This window comes from Quercus robur, chromosome 8 (genome assembly GCF_932294415.1).
Source record: "Quercus robur chromosome 8, dhQueRobu3.1, whole genome shotgun sequence".
Classification (NCBI taxonomy): domain Eukaryota; kingdom Viridiplantae; phylum Streptophyta; class Magnoliopsida; order Fagales; family Fagaceae; genus Quercus; species Quercus robur.
Window position 1 is genome coordinate 42,651,063 of NC_065541.1, and position 17,610 is coordinate 42,668,672.

The following is a 17,610-nucleotide window of genomic DNA, read 5'->3' on the forward strand; positions in this document are numbered from 1 at the left end:
TTCTAGATATTGCTTCATCAGAATAAGGGACTTTTTGAACCAATTTGAAAGTGAAATTATTCAGAACCTGCATCCTAACCTCTTCCCTTTTTTTCTTTTTTCTTTTTTTTTAGTCTTTCTATTATCTATGATTCTAGATATTGCTTCATCAGAATAAGGGACTTTTTGAACCAATTTGAAAGTGAAATTATTCAGAACCTGCATCCTAACCTCTTCCCTTTTTTTCTTTTTTTTTCTTTTTTTTTATTGGAGCATACTAAGTGTTAGAATATAAATTAAATAGTTGTAGGGCCAAAGAAGTTCAGGCTCCTTACTTGTGCAGCACATCACTCTTGCCCAGGCCCAGTATTTAAGCAGCTTTCTAGATTCTAGTCTCCCATTGTCCACCTCTAAAAATATAGGATTATACCTGTACAGTCTTAAGCCTTAACACACACGGATGGTTCCTCTCACACACACACACACCTCCTTGACCATTTCGGCTACCATAACTTCGAGTCTTAAGAACTTGAATGTATAGTAATGGGCATAATTTACTTATATTGTGGCAAATCATCCAAATAATGTTACCTAGTCCATGAATGAAAATGCACGCGAAATTATTTTTTAACAACATTACTATTATATCCCTATTTTAAGATAAATGTCTAAATTTATACCGTTTTTATGGGAGTTCTAGTAAAAATTTCATTAAACTTAATTTTATTCCTTCCGATTCATCCGAATTTTGAGAGGAATGAAAGTTTGATGTTTTGAGTGAATAGGAAAGAGTAAGTGTTTCCTCCTACCAATTCGATTCATTCCCACTTAATTGCAAGTTTTGGAATATTCCATAGATACCTTTACAACACATTAGATACATATAATTGTTATCTAGTTCACACACAATAATTTTTGTAAACATATTGAAACTTAACTGCGAATCATCAATAAACAATAACATAAGAGTGGTGTATCCCAAATGTAACAAAATAAACTCCTTAATGTTATAAGTTTATAACAACTACAATCCATATTGACATGACAAACTAATGAAAATACTAAGAAACTAAGGTTATGTTTGGTAACAATTTTTGTTTCAAAAATTTGTTTTTGGAAATATAAAGAAAAAACAATTTTCTTGTATTTTTGAAATCAAAAACATGTTTGGTGAGTTGAAATTAAAATGATAGTTTTTTGAAGAAAAAAACAGAAAATACTAAAATATGTTGTTACTATGATTTGAACTCTAATGCTAACTCATTAAATGAGACAAATTCATTAAATTAAATGCATGTTTTCATTGACTTTTGAAAATTAGAAACTAAAAACAATATTTTGCATGTTTTTAGTTTCCTTCACAAATTGAGTTTTGAGAACAGTTTTTATTTTCTGTCCATTTTAGGTTGCTAAACAAGTTTTTTAGTCTCCAAAATAAAAAATTGTTTTTGAAAATAGAAAATAAGAGGAAAAAACAATTACCAAACATATCTTAAATATCGTAAAAAAAAAACTTTTTAGAATCTTTCTTTCACGGAGCTGAAGTCTATTACATATGTACAACTCATTAGAAACCATAATCACACAAGTTCCTGCAAGAATTTAAAAACTGTAAGTACATTCGTGTTTATGATCTAATACCATAAAAAGATAAAGTAGTATTAATCAATTTAATAACTACTAAAAAATAAAATCCCTACACAGAGATTTCTAGTTTTTCGAAATATACAAATTAAGACATACTCCAAGCATTTACCGTGTGAACATGTGCACCAAAGGGAATGGGGGCTAGGGTAAATGATCTAAGTAGGTTCTCATGCCAGCAATCATATAATAAGAAGATATCTTGCTACTAAACCAAGGGCAATTGTAAAGAGAAGACACCAAGCTCCAAAAGAAAATAAGAGAATAGAAATATTGCACAATTCAGAATACAACAAAGGACACACCCAATATGACATCTAGGGTTCTTTACAACCAAAACAAAACAACTCAAAGACAAGACAAAGCCAACCAGACAAATACAAAATACAATTATAAGTCAAGGGGGGTTTGTTTTTTATAAGTAGTAATGAAATTAATTAAAAATCAAATATACTTTATGTTCACCATGATGAGTACAAAGTTTCAAGCTTTGTTTCATCTCTCAACATACTCTCATAAATGCGTCCCTAGCGGTTAGTCAATTCAAATGGATCAAAGAGGAAATGATACTCTGAATCATGGAACTGTAATGAAATATACAATCAACCAACATTTATCAAAAAGTACATCCCTAGTGTTTAATTTGTCTTGTGTGCAGGCTACCATCCCTGCTCAACAATAATTGGTCATAGGTGCACTCTTTTCATTCATAACACAAATGTCCTCTTTCTTAAATTGCTCAAGAGAAATATTTAACCCTTCCCTTAAAAAAGATAACTTTGACGTAAAGAACAAACTAAGAAATCTTCTCCCAAAAAAAACAAAAAAAAAAAACCTAAGAAAATTAGTACATTATAAAAAGAAATAATTTGCAGCAAAATGACTTGCATAAAAAAAGTTGTCAGCTTCGCTTCTTGGTAGATTTTTTTTGGTAGTTGTGTTAGGATTTTGGATTAAGCCCACCTGCACCGAGTTGGCGTGGGATGAGAAGGATGTCTATAAGGAAAGGCTTCTCATGCCTACAACCTATTGCTGCCTCCAAACTAATAAAGTCATATAGTAGAGAAGCAACCTCCCAAATGGGAAAACAGTGAAGGAAACTAGCATCTTCCATAACAAGAAAATATATCCAAAAACCACAAACTGAACCACTATCTCTTCCTAAGAAACAATCACAAATTATTATAGATCGCTTTGATTTCTTTTGATAATTATCATAGATCTCGTTGCTACAGTCACAAATCACTCTTTGAACCAAGGATTGATTTTTCCATCAACATGCTTTCAATTACAAAAAATAAAAGACTAGAAAGATGCTAACTACCAATGAATTTCCAGAATTTTCCCTTCCAAATAAGGGAATATATTCCTTAGTGAGCTACAATGGGTGGAAAACATCTTGTATGATTGCACAGAAGAAGAATTATAACTCACATTCAGTGCTTATACAAATTTATATAAATATTAGTAACCAAATGTTGTAAAGACAAGACGTGCACACGCGCACACACAGCATTGGCAAGCATCTTCACCCCAATGCAAGCATGAAGCATGGCAAATACAATTAAGTGCTTAATTTTTTTTTTTTCAAATAGATAGTGGGGGGAAGAGGGGAAGGTGGGGTTCTATAAACACACTAAAACCAAACTACAAATCATCCATAAATAATATGGTGTAACCACAGGGTAATTATTGGATATTCCGGATTATCATAAATGCGTATTCCCCCTTCTCACATAACTGTGGATCCTACTAATTAAATTTATGGTAAAATCCACAATTCATGTGAGAATGGAAAATACGCATTTATAATACTCCCGGAATATCCAATAATTTTCCGTAACCACAAAGAGGCAATACAATATAGTTCATGGAACATACATTTAACGTTATGACAACTACAACCCAAACAGTAAACACCATCAAAAAAAATTTAAAATCTTTTATTTTGCTGACTAATCTAGAATATGAGTACATCTATAAATCTATTGATGCCATGCACATTGAATATAACCGACAACGACCATGACATTGATAAGCTATCTATTCTAAATATAAAGCCACTCAATTAAGGTAATCAATCAGAATAAGAATTTATATTCATATCTAACTCATAATTAATGTCAAGTATAAATGAAGAAGAAAATGAAAAAGCATGAAAATACCATGCATCTTGCCTGTTGGTGTTCCACTTTCATTTTCCTTAGTAAGAAATTGCACGCGCGGCTGGGTTTGTCAAGCAAAACTAGACTCTTAACATAAGAACCAACAAAAGGATAACCATCTCCATTAATCCCAAGATCTTTACTCTCTTTGGTGTTGAGGTCTTGCGAGACGAATTGTCCTACATTCATTTCCAATATAACCTCACCATTCTTCCTAAAACCTCTAACCCTTGGATTGTAGTCTATGGGACCTTGATAAGCCGAAATTACGAATTTGGTCCAGGAAGACGCGTCTGCATAGTTTTTCATCACCCATATATTGAGAGTGGGATTCGGAAACCCCTCATAAAACATGGCAAGGGAATTCTGATATGCCGAAATAAACACACAAAAACCCGATTCCCATCTATATTACTATCTGAAATTAACTTTAGGCAGTCCTATCTCGTGAAACACCTCTTCCCTCAAATCAAACACCATAACAAAACAAAGAAATTTATTGTTATTAGTTTTCCTAAAAGCAACCCAATGCAAAGCGCCATTGACAAAAGTTGCCAGCGGGTCACAACCATGCACAGCACCAATGGGGAGCCATAGCAGCAGTAGTAAGCATTCTCCATTCACCATGAGTAAACCTCCACCTCATGTCTAGACTCTCCATATTGGGCTGCATTCTCATGGGTGACAAGCCTCACCACCTTATAGTCGTTGGTTTTGTCATCAAATCCAAAACCAACAGGCCCATCACACCCTGTGCGGAAGCGGACAATGGGTGTAGGAGCGTAGACTGACATTCTAAGATAAGGGTTCCAGAGAATGAATTGGTCAGCATATTTGAGTAATAAATCATCAGCAAGGAAAACCTAGTGTGTACTTCTTGGTTGTCCCAATCCAACGTGAATGCTTCTTTTTCATGGGTGTCCCTTCTTCTGAGGCTGTAGTTTGCTTTCAAGAAGCTCTGAGAGCAGAACTTGAAGAGGGGGATGGGATGGGTGTGGGTGTTGGAGTGGTTGAGATGAGAGGAAATGAAGTTAGGGTCTCGGATAAGGGATATCCATTTTGTGGAGACGTAGGTGCAAGTTTGGATGGATTTGATAGGTAGGCGTATGAGAACAAGGGTTAGGATTTCAGGAGGTAGAGTTTCCCACATGGATTCTTCTTCTTCGGTCAACAATGATTTGGAGACTTTAGGTAAATTGTCTGGCATTCTTTGCTCAGAGAAAAAATAAAAGAGATTAGAGATTCAAAATGTTATTGAATCAACATATACCAAGTAGCCCAGATTTTCTTTTTCTTTTTCTTTTTTTCTTTTTTTTTTGTGTTGAAGAGTGCAAGAGAGAGAGAGAGAGAGACTTTACTTGCCCTGGAAAGGAAAGTGCTTTAAAGAGAAAGTCCACGCTGTTGTTCTTTGCCCTTCACATAATATAGTACTATTTTAGTTTCTGATTAAATTGGGAAAGTCAAAGCACTCTTCCAAACTCTCCTTATTAGTCTACTATAGGAGTATGATTTTAAGGTCATGATCAAAGCAAAGTCTAAGCACCCTTCCAAGCATCACATTTGGCAGTTAATAGAGAAGTAAAATTAGAGTTACTGCTCCATTTATATACATTACCATAATATAAGTATATAACACTATTAACATTTTTTTTTTTTTTAATAAATGAGGGGAAGGAGATAAAATAAATAGTGAAAAGTAGGTACAAAAGCTACAATATTTCGACTATCAAAAAATAGCTACAATGCTTAATTAGAAGAAAGAGAATTTAAATCATATTTGTCTTCTTCTTCTTTTTTAGAGAATTTCAATTTATAACTCTCGGGAAAATTTAGTCATTCCCAATAACGTCCACTCTTGATAATAATTTTGAATTTTACTTAGAAGTTAGAACCCACTCTTTGCCTTCTTTGGAAACACTCGCTTGACACAATATTGTTTACCATGAAATCTTTCCAAGCAGTGTCATTTTTGCCAATTTGGAACTAGGTGTAGGGACTTTTTGGTAATTGCAAACTCCAGCCCATGCGAATTTAACTTTAAAAGATGATTTGGAGAGCCCCATGTAATAAGTGCTCTAACAAAACTTCGTAAACATTAAAAACCACCGTACAAAAATCTAGCTTGCTGTTTCCAGCACCAGGTGTAGTAATCTAGTAAATTACTCCTAAGAACTAACTCATATTCATAATCATGTTGTAATTACATGGGATGGACAATCATTAGGGGCCGGTTTGGTTGTATTATTTAAACAACAATTTTTGTTGTTTAAACACATGTACTTTCACAATACTTTTTCACCCAAACATATTTCCACAATACTTAAACATCATTACTAGAATAACATTACCAAATGAGTCCTAGGTATTTAAGATAACACAACCGAACTCAAGTCCTTCACAGTCCACGGGATCCATCAATATTAGCAGTCCCAGCCCTCCATCATCTCCTAGAATGAGATCCAAAACCACATAAGTAGCTTAAAAATATATATATATATATATATATATATATATATATCTCTCTCTACAACTCCAACAAAGCATATGGTTTTGGGCAATACTATATTTGAATACTGCTTATTTTACTAAAAACTGAAAAACACTGTAGTAAAATAATTTTTAAATTCGTAAAAAATATTCAGTTTTAAAGTTTTTTTTTCTTAATTAAGTACTTGTGAGTGTTGTGAACACTACACAGGACCTACAGTGCATAATCACATGAAACGCTCTTCCTCGACCCCCAAAAAAAAAAAAAAAAAAAAAAAGCCAAAACGCCAAATCTGGCAGCTGTATCCGAACGGATACTAATTATTCTCCATCAAAAGAAACAGAAACTACACATTGGAGGTGCTCAAGCACAGATAACAAACATTCAAAATTCAAGTAATGTTTTTCAGAACTATAATTTCTAATATCAAATCCCTAAATACTGGCACTATTGTTCACCAAAATTATTCAACTCTTGAAGAAGGCACACACTCATCATCATCATCTTCATCACCATAACTTGTGCCATATTAACCACCACCAGATCCATATTTCTTGCCGAGCACTATGAGCTGCAACTTGTCGTAACCTGCAAGCACACCAGCACCTGCAACGGCACGCAAAATGTTTGCACCAGCACCCTTGAAGAGTGATTTAGCACCCTCTTTCTGGAGAATTTGATTAAATGCATCCAAAGAGCTCTTATATTTGACAGCTTCTCCAGAGGTCATCATCATCCTTCTACGTACTGTATCAATGGGATAAGAAGCCAGTCCGGCACCTATTGTGATTCCCCATCCCAGCAAGAAACTAGCAAGAAAACTATCCTGTAAACACCAAACAAGAGAAAAGTGAAGATAAAACATGCCTAGGAAACTTTATAAACATCATTTAAAGCATTGCAGTACAACTTTGGCCAACATTCCATGCACGGAACAAAAATAATTGGGAGCTGGGCATTAATTCACAAATCCAAAGTTGGACAAATTGCAGTCTCTGAAGTAAACCTAATTAGGGCAGATTTCGAGGCAAGGCAGACTGGCTGAATGATCCCATTCCAGTGATAAAAACATAATGATGAAACACAAAATTCATCCAGAGAAATGAAAGGGATGCTTATCAACAAACCCAAAAAACACAAATGAAACAGACTGCAACTGGAGATTGTCACATACCTGCAACCCACCAACAAGAACCACAGGCTTCAGAGAATCATACATTCCAAAATAGAGACCACGGTAAACTATGATTCCAACACATGAGATGTTGAATCCACGATAAAGCCCAGCAACACCATCAGATTTGATGGTTTTCTTGTAAACATCGACCAAACCATTAAACTGCCTCTCACCACCCTTTTTTGCAGCCTTTGCATCGTTAGCCAAACGTGTTCGGGCAAAGTCTAGGGAATAGACAAATAGAAGAGATGAAGCACCAGCAGCACCACCTGATGCCAAGTTACCAGCAAACCACTTCCAGTACCCATCTTTGTCTTTCTTGAAGTTGAAAAGGCTCTTGAAGTAGTCCTTGAAAGCAAAGTTCAAGGCCTGGTATACATGAAGGAATACAAGCATTACCAGTAAAGCGCAAAAAAGAAAAACCAAAGAGTAATAGTTAAAGTTATGATCTACACTTCCCTTAAAAATTACACTACAAAAAAAGTTCCACCAATAAGAAACAAAGAAAAGACAGAAACGGTAGAAGACCAGCAAACAACAAGAGAGAGGAAATTGACCTGGGTGGGGAAGTATCTAATAACATTAGCAGTGTTTCCTCTCCAAAGAGCAAGGACACCTTCTTCCCTAACAGTTCGCCCAAAGCAGTCACCAATTCCCTTGTATGGTTCACTCAATCGACCAGCCTTGATCATCTCATCCTGATTTTGAATTAGGAGCTTAACACGTTCAATTGGAGCGGCTGCTGTCTTGGAAACAGCAGCAGAAACTCCTCCCATGAGAAAATCCACAAGAAAACCCTTAACACCTTTCTCGGATGGAGCTTGTACAAACACAGGAGACAGAGGTGAAAATTGTGCCAAGCCGGTAGCCTGGGATGCCGGCTGCAGGGAACTCAGCAAACCCCCATTGACATAAGCACTACTTGCACTATAATTCATGGGGGGCATATTGGGGGAAAGCCTAGAAACAAGGTAAGACTGCCCGTGTATCTTCTGAAATACCGACAGATGTTGTGATCCATCCGCCATGTTTGTGACTCAAGACGGTGACCTGCAAAGGAATAACATTATATCATACACACACAAAAATGTGCAAGGGTAATCAACATCAGTTTCTAAACACTATCGGATCTTCAGTTACCATATACACACAATTGCAAAAAACATAAAATTTGCAACTTCCAACCATAAGTGACAAAAAGAATTTTTCCATACAACAGCCCGAAACAGAAAATCACCTTACCCCTCCTTCCCCCCCCCCCCTTTTTTTTACCCTTCACTGCAATATGGATAAATTCTTATTGTATTTTTCAGTGTTGGATAGGCTTTTGTAAATCACACTATGAAAGGAATAGCCATTTGTTTCACGGGCAATTCTATTACAAACGTCATTAAAGAAATGCTGTTATATTATGCTAGTCATATGTAGAGCATGGAAACAAATCAAGCATAAACCATAATCAGGCGCACCACCACGTATTAAAAACAGATAACAGAGTGAACATTAAGATATTTTGCAACTGTACCATGACTTGAATTAAAATTCCAAAGGTCCACAAAGGGCACTTCTGAATTTAATTGGATGAACGTCTTCGTTTTGTTTAAAAATGAAATGCTGAAATGACAGAATGACAGCTAAATAATCTTGTAAGACTTCATACAGGGTTTTCACCTTCATAACACTGCTTTAAAAGACCAGCTTTATTCAAACTAACAATAATAATAAAAGCTCATTTTACCAGCACATGATCATTTCACCATTTCATTACAAACAAAAAGTATCATCCCATTACTATGAACAATGCCCCACCCATTAGAGTGTACACTATTATTGGTTCCAATTGGTTGCACAAAAGATGTGGAAATAAAAAGAATATATTTAAAGACAGAATTCCACACAATTGAGCATAACAAACCACTAGGTTCCACAAAACTGAGGCTGATTCAAGTACCGCAATTAATTGCAATGGATACTAAACATTAAGACCCAGATTTCATTTTCTTTCTTTTCCTCAACATAGGCTAAACAATAAGTGTTCAGATCTTAGACTGATCTATAAAACAATCAGATAAAAAACCCAAAACTGAAACCAACTTCAAAGATCTCCACTTATCATCATACAAACCAAAAATGTACAAAACTAAATTAGCTTGAAATGCTCTTCACCTTACTCTCTCTCAACTTTCTCAGCAACCAAACAACGTAAAAAGAAAATGAGTGCAAAATCACAATGATCCCCGTACAAACACAACATAGTGAACTCTCATTTCTATCATTTTACTCAATTTTCTCAGCAACCAAACACGGATTTTATATATATATATATATATATATATGAAAGCAAAATCGCAAAGATCACCCCCACAAAAACAACAAAAAACAAGAAATGACAAACCACATCATTTCGGACCGGATTCATTTCCTCTAGGAAAAGAAAGATCACCACAAAACAATCAAATTCACAATTTAGCAAGCTCGAAACGTTTCGTTTTCGATTCTCAAACATCTGAGACTATGAGATCGAAGAAGAAAAACCCTAACCTGAGAAGGTCGCCGAAGTAGAGAGAAACGGTTTAGAGAGAGAGTGAACGCTACGTCCTGAATGTCAGGGGAAGACGATGACCAAGGAGGTGGCTCCCAATATATAAATGGGAAACTTCTATGCAGCCATTTAGGGTTTCTCTTTCAATTACGCTTTTCACCTTCATATCCTGCTTAAATCACGCTTGTGCCACTGAAGTGAATGAGTCAGTGGGAGGGAGTGGGTGAGTGAGTGAGTGAGTTGACTCGTGACTCGTGAGTATTAGGGAAAGTGAGAGTGTGGGCTTGGTCTACGTAGCCCAATGGCCCGATCTCCACCTATAATCTTTTGGTAATTTCCTTATTGCAATTTGATCTTATCCGTTATAATAATAGTAATATTTTGTTTCCGATTATATGGTAGTGACTAGACAAGAAAGAGAACCATCCAAGTTTGTTGACCATGAATTTAAGGGCTGCTAATGCTTTCGGTACACACTATGATCATTTTGTCGTGCTAATCTAATCCAACAATTTATATCCATACATCTAAATATCTAGGTGGTTGAACTCTCTCTCTCTCTCTCTCTCTCTCTCTCTCTCTCTTAGTTTAATAGCCGAGGATTTGAATCATGAACGTTTCCGTTGAAAATATCATGAACTGCTTTACTGCTTATTAAGCTACAAGTCTCTTGTTAATATTTGAATAATTTGATAATAAAGTAAATCAAAAGTAAGTAGGTTATACACACACATGATGCAAACATTGTACAATTAGCAAATAATGTACAATACTGAAGTAGAATTTCTCTAACTCCAGTCTCCATGACCTGAAACTTATAATTCTTCCAAGGCAGGGCAAGGAGTGGATATTCCAATGGGCTTTCAATAATCAAGGTTTGGAGAAGAGATACTTTAGGTTGAAAAGTGCCAGAACAAAGCCTCATGTCCAGACTATACAGCATGGTGGTATGTTAAAAAAGGTGGTTAATACATCTTTAGTTCTTGCCAAGTCCATGGATGTTGAGACTTTTTGAGATGCTGAGTAGTTATACATTAGAACACGAAACACGTCTGCTCAGCAGCCCAAGCACCTGAATTGGAAGAAAGAATTGCAAGTAACAAATATTTTGGGTTTCAGCTTTACATCATATTAGAGTATGAGTGGACCATAATAGAAACAAAGTGAAAGGGTATGAAACGGTAACACGAAAAAAGAATGCTGAAATAGTAATGAAAATCAATGAACTAAAACAAGAGGCCACTAAGAGTACAGATTTGAATATGATACACAGAAATCAACAGTACTAATTTGCTAAAATATACAAGCATACCAACTCACTACATTCTTTACAAGCTTAAACTATTCTTCTGAAGACAGAAAGCTTCACACTTGCAAGTGCTCCATCAGACAAATCCTCTCATGAACTCAACTGACTTCAGGAAGGAAGGGAGGAGGGGGGTGCGGAAGAGTAATTTTACATTCTCAGAAATCTTAATATGGAGTTCAAGGATGTGTATGTATTTCTAGGTAAAATTAACCTAGAGTTTCACCTAATTTTGCTTTTGTTGCACTGTGCATAAATTTGACAATTCCATGAATTTAAGAATTAAGATTTGGTGGAAATGACCAAAGACACTAAGCAGAACACAAGGAAGCCCTTTGCTTCACCAGTAACTCCTTTAGTTTCTTTATTAGCTGAGGTTGAGAGCACATGTAATCCTGGAATGATTCCCTCAAATTCTGCAACAACTTTATGTGATCAATGCCAGGGCTCATGTTAAGCAGCTTGGTAAAGAAATCCTTCCAGAGGTCAATCCAATATCTGAAGCCAATTAAACAAAAAGTATGAAAGTGAGTTAAATATAAGAGAGATTTCATAAAGATGTTCTTTTTACAGTCCTATATATCTCAAATTCTGAATTGACATTTACTAAAAATTTAAGAAAAATTAACTATTGCATCCTCTTCCATCAACCAAGAGAACAGTGCTCAGTAATATCAACAGATGCCTAGGACTATGCAGATATAAGCGAATACCGTTTAAAAGGTGATTTGGGTAGATAAATGTATCCACCATCAGATGATGCTTTCTTTTCAATCTTCATATAAGAATTGTGCAGCATCAAATGGACAACAGCACAAAGGCCATATGTGTCTACCTGGAGGCAAATAAAAGAAAAGGTCTAATATGAAGTTAGTCATTAGTGCTAGCAACTGCATTTGATATATTATGTAAGTGGAGACTGGCCTGATATGTCCATGGCTTATTCTCCAGCATTTCAATACAGCGAAAGCCAGAAGTCCGGCAATCTCCCATAAACTCTGTATTGTCAGGAAAGAGATGTTGGTCTATACCCCGCCCCCAGTCAACAAGGCAAAGACCCTGGAAAATAGAATTCTAATTAATTATAAACAACTCAAAAAATAAAATAAAATTTAGGCTTTGATACAAAGTTACAAACAGAAATTACCTGATCTTGCCAAGAACCAGTTCGGTCATGAAACCCATCTTCTAGAAGGTCACCCCTGCCAAAACAGTCAGGTAATTAAATTCAAAAAGACATTATCTGCAAATTGCAGATAGTATAATGACATTAGTGTCTGATCATGAGAAAATATGCATTAGAGAAATATAGGTTATCTTTTGGCAGCATTGTGAAACATGGAAAAAAGGTTTGACATACAAAAATATTCTTCTGCATTTATTGTGGATAGATATAAGTTATGCAGTGTGAGAATCCATGGCAAGAACATTAGTATTATACAAGTTAGAAGGTAAAAATCCAACAAAGATGCCAAGACAAAAAGGGATGCTGTTAAATCGGGGGCTAGACTTTATCAAACACAAACCAATTTTTGAGATAATGTATGACTTGCCTATATTACAGTTCTTATGTGATGCAGTGAATGTGCATAAAGAGTGTATAGCAACTTTGTCCAGCAATTGATAATTTTGGAAAACAGTGTCTTTAGTATGTTAGGAAGTGTCTAACAATCTGATGCTGCAACAATATCTAAATATTGCAATCGCTATTTTTGAGAGATGAATTTTCTCCCATACATCAAAAATGGAAGCTTTTTACAAACAACCACATACAAATAAGCCAGGAATCAGAATTTAAAAGAAAAAACAGCAAAATGGAGGACCAAAATAGAAATTTAACATTCTGATGATATATAAGAGATTGAACCAAAAGCTGTCATTAACACGTACAAATTGCACTCTGTTGTTTCATGAAAGTTCCTTTAAGAGGTGACACAGTAATGAGTCTAATGACCCACAATGAAAAAGTTTGTTACCTAGAATAACGAATAAGCAGATTATCAGGCTTGAAATCACCATGAATGATGCCAGCACCATGCAAAGTTTCTAGCATATAGAGCATCTCTATTGTGTAGTAAATGCATAACTCCTCTTCCATGGACTTGCCAGAGACCAGATAGGAGTTTATGGCATCCTGCCCAAGGTTGATTTGTAGCCTGAGTATTACAGAGGACTAAAACCAATAACATAGATTATAAAAAATATGATAAACCAACCTGAAGAGTTCCCTGGGCTAGATAGTCAAAGACAAGTATGCTATAGTCTGAGTATAGATGCATTCTGTGAGCAATGCCAAAGCTTGATCTCTGATTACATGAGATATAAAGAATAAGTGAATAACTAAAACCAGAAACTGACATTAAACATTGGAACACTAGAAAAAGGCATACTTCCTTCTCTGAGATGCGCTGATCTAGTTGACGATACATGTAGAACTCCCAAGGGAAAGCAGGCTTTTGTATCTGCCAGAAATTTCAAAGACTGATATAATCCAACAAGAAATCTGGTCAAGAAGGAGAATACTAAGATAGCAATTACCTTTAGTGCAACAACTTCATCTGGATTACTGTTGACATATGCTTTATATACTTGAGCAAAACCACCTTGACCAGCACAACCCTTGATCTGGTACTTCTTTCCACCTTTGAGTATCACAATGCACACAATCAAGGGTAAACAAGTTTGGGCTCCTAGAGTCCTAGTATCTAACTCTTGCCTTTATTTAAAATTCAGAAATCATAAAATGGTAACTCAGAGATGTGTTTTCTTCCTCCCTAAGCATAAAAACCTAAGAAAGTGATATCCTTCAAGAGAAATGGCCAGAAAACAGAACTGACAAAAATGGATATGCACATATGTTGCTCCAGAATGGTACTAATTTATTTGACAACAATAAATTAATGGTGGCAAGCAATTATTTATATGAGACACAACTTCAGGGGTTTACTCACATTTTTGGTAAAAAGCTAGAACTTGAATATTAAGTAAGACAAGCAAGAATTTCTAGAATGCCTCAATAACTTGTCTCAACAACTTCATATTCCAATCCATTCAAATCCGTTATAGAAAGAGAGAAAGAGGGCAAGAGTTTCTCTCTTCCATTTCATTCTATGATAACAGAATTGAATAACAGTTCTTCCCCAGAATTTTCAATCTGGTTTAAAAGTGTGAATGCACTTCTGTTTGTCTATAGTCTGTTCAAGAAAGTCAGATCTCATAATTTTAGAAACTAACTTATTGCTCATGTTTGAAAATCTTAGATATCCGATCATAAATTAGAGTGATTATTTCTATTGCTAAACTATTGCATTTTTTAAATCAAATAAAGTTCATCCAAATGATTGACATTGAAAAATTATTTTATACAAAGAGAAAGATTCATGTAAAACTAAATTCTTAATGGCAGTTTGATATATTGATGTGTATATATCAAAGTAAATGAATCTAATGTGGAGCATCACCTATCTCAATAATCTTGTTCCTTGATGACTTCTTTAAAGAAGTTAGGGTCACTTTTCCTGTATAAGCTTTTGTACTGTGATGGTATCCCTGAAACATGTGTCAAAAAGCAATTACAACACCAACTATTAATGAGATTACTATATGCAAAACTAAGCAGAAGATAAAGACTATACTGCCTCACATCATATTTTATTATTTGAGTATTCAGCTTCTTCAATAGATCTTTCACGGTGGAGGCAGACCATGGATTAATGTAACTTTTCTCAAACTTAATAGTTTCACCTTCACCGATCTGCAAATGGAAATGAAAAAAGATGAATCTTGACATAGCATATAGATATGAAGTTCAGCTAATTAAAACTTCAACCCTCCACCCTTTCCTTAAGAAAGAGCTGCACCATTTGGCACGTGAACATACCTTCTGAAGTGAACAAGCATTCACCGATTCAGACAATCTATCAAGAAATAAGGCATGAGCTTTCTTCAACAACTCAACCGGTTTGGCATTCCTAGCAGCAGAGTAACATTACTAGTGTTATGACACAACTTGAAACACCAAAAGGATAAGACACCTCCAATCTGAGAGAGAGAAACAAACAGACAAACAAATTGGGGAGGGAGAAAGAGAGAGACCTCAACATTCCATACTGATAAACCAGGTGAGCATCATGCAACTTCTGTTTCAATTCAAGAAAGGACGCGTAGCATACATAAAGCACAGAATGGTCAATACATATCTCACTCTCCACCATTTCTCTAAAAACACTCTCAAAATCATTACTAACGTCCATCTACAAAAAACAAGAACGCCAAATTAAGCCCATCAAACTTTTCAACCAACACAGACAAGCACCATATAAGCAACTTTAACGGTGAAACAAAATGACCCAAAAACAAGTAAGTCCCAACCAAAACATCAATATATACAGAAACCAAACGAACCCATCAAAAATCTTAATCTATATAAAAAAAAACTCAACCATCCATGAAAGTACCATAAAGAAACAAAACCCAAGCAATTGAATTGGAAAACAAAACGACTTATATAGACTAACCCAGTTCAACTTAAAGCAACTTAATTGTGAAACAAACACAAAAACAACCAAGCCTTAGTCCCAAAATTTTGGGGTCAGTTACATGAAACCGAGAAACCAAGAAAACCCACAAAAAATTTAAGCCTAAAAGTAATAACCCATTAAGCCCAATTGAAAATGAAAGGCAATAACCCATAATAGCCACCCATACAGTATACACAAACAAAACTAATAAAGCAATTGAAACTAAAGTGAATGTGAGTTAAAAAGACAAGGGAAGTGAACCCATTAAACATTTTTTAAAGCAAAATAGAAGAAATTGAGAAATGGGAAAAGAAAAAGGAGGAAATTACGTAGAGGAAGCAAATCTTGAGAAACCTGAGGTCGTTTCGGTACTGGGTATTGTCCTTGAAAGTGTCGAAGCAATCGGAGAGAAGCTTTGTGAGATCTAACCCGGAACCATCCTTTTCTTGAAGTGCTTTCTTGATCGACCTGGAATCGGATCCACCACACCAAAAATCATCACCATTAAACACACACAACAACAACAACAAATAGCCAATAATGTGTTTGTTTGAATGCTTCAGACAGAGAGAGAGAGAGAGTACCAGAGCCAGGACAAGAGAGGATCAGTAGCAGAGTTTGTGTCTTGGGAGTCTTTGGAGATCACAGCCATGGCTTGGACTTGGCCTTTGTGTGTCTCTCTGTGAAACCCGTGAGCGATAACTCGGAAGAGGTTTCTTCAGTTTGAACTTCTTTTTTTTTTTTTTTTTTTTTTTGCTACCAAAAGAAGCGGCAAATGGTACTTTTTGAATTCATTTGATTCAAATTTAAGCCTCTTTTTTTTTTTTTTTTTTTTTTTCTATTTCTGGTTTCTAGTAAAAATTTAACAATTTTACAACTGGTTGATTCCGGCCGTATGACAAAATTTTCCCTCAAATCCATTTGGATTCTCCTAATAAATCATATAATTGTTTCTATTATTTAAATAAGTGTGAATAACAAATATAAAAACAAGTAAAAATAATATTTTGAATTGTTACACAGTGAGTTCGAGGAAAATTATATCCTTACATTTTCATTTTTGCTTTTAACAAGTGAAGGTTACCGGGTCAATGGTTTTTGGTAGGTTAGTTGTAATATTCTATGAGCATGAGTATTTCTCAAGTTTTTTTTTTTTTTTTACAAGTGAAGGGAATTGAGTCCATGATTTTGGTTGGTTAATTTATTATTTTTCAAATATATTATTTTATCCACAAATGATTTGTTCCCCTTTTACTTCCTAGGGCTTGTTTAGATAGAACTAATTTTGCTGAAAACTGAAAATACTGAAGCAAATAAGTGAAAAAACGTGGATGATATTTTTTAATACGGGTATTGTAGCTCAGCTGAAAGTACTGTAGCAAATAAATACAACGTCTACTCTTTTTTTTTCCCCCCTTCTTCTATTCACTCCTCATCGTACCTTAGCTAACACCTGTGCTTTCAGAGAGGTCCACGCCTACCAAAGAAATCCACAAGGATGACCTATATCGGTCTGACGTCGGCGAAGAGCTCAGGTGAGAAATCCATGAGGAAGACAACCCCAGTCCGACGCCAGCGTGTACTCTTCCTTCCATAAACCCATTTCGTCCTCTTCCAATTTAACACCTCTCCTAGCCTAACACCTCTCTTCCCATAAACTCATTTCACGCCTCTTCCAATTTCACTTGCTGACCCATTTGTTAAATTTATGGGTAAATGGGTTTTTGAGTTTGTGAATTGTAGATCTTTCGTCTTCTAAATCACAGGTACCTTTCACAATATTCTCATT

General features: G+C 35.3%; 2 protein-coding genes across 3 annotated transcripts; both read right to left on the reverse strand.

The window, feature by feature from the left end:
• Positions 1-6,569: 6,569 nt before the first annotated feature.
• On the reverse strand, positions 6,570-10,162 carry LOC126695571 (ADP,ATP carrier protein 3, mitochondrial). Its single transcript, XM_050392379.1, has 4 exons — positions 9,995-10,162; positions 8,011-8,503; positions 7,451-7,822; positions 6,570-7,102 (listed from the first exon to the last, which is right to left on the reverse strand). The coding sequence occupies exons 2-4, from the start codon at positions 8,479-8,481 to the stop codon at positions 6,806-6,808; spliced, it is 1,140 nt and encodes a 379-aa protein (XP_050248336.1). The 5' UTR covers positions 8,482-8,503; positions 9,995-10,162; the 3' UTR covers positions 6,570-6,805.
• Positions 10,163-11,177: 1,015 nt separating this feature from the next.
• LOC126695572 (mitotic checkpoint serine/threonine-protein kinase BUB1) lies at positions 11,178-16,573 on the reverse strand. Of its 2 annotated transcripts, XM_050392380.1 has the most exons (14): positions 16,406-16,573; positions 16,151-16,289; positions 15,397-15,554; positions 15,182-15,272; positions 14,945-15,055; positions 14,763-14,850; positions 13,840-13,943; positions 13,692-13,763; positions 13,518-13,607; positions 13,278-13,435; positions 12,449-12,503; positions 12,226-12,360; positions 12,015-12,136; positions 11,178-11,799 (listed from the first exon to the last, which is right to left on the reverse strand). In XM_050392380.1, the coding sequence occupies exons 1-14, from the start codon at positions 16,471-16,473 to the stop codon at positions 11,613-11,615; spliced, it is 1,578 nt and encodes a 525-aa protein (XP_050248337.1). In that variant the 5' UTR covers positions 16,474-16,573; the 3' UTR covers positions 11,178-11,612. The 2 variants fall into 2 exon arrangements, with proteins under 2 accessions (XP_050248337.1, XP_050248338.1); XM_050392381.1 differs by lacking the exon at positions 15,397-15,554 and having other exon boundaries at positions 16,176-16,289.
• Positions 16,574-17,610: the final 1,037 nt, after the last annotated feature.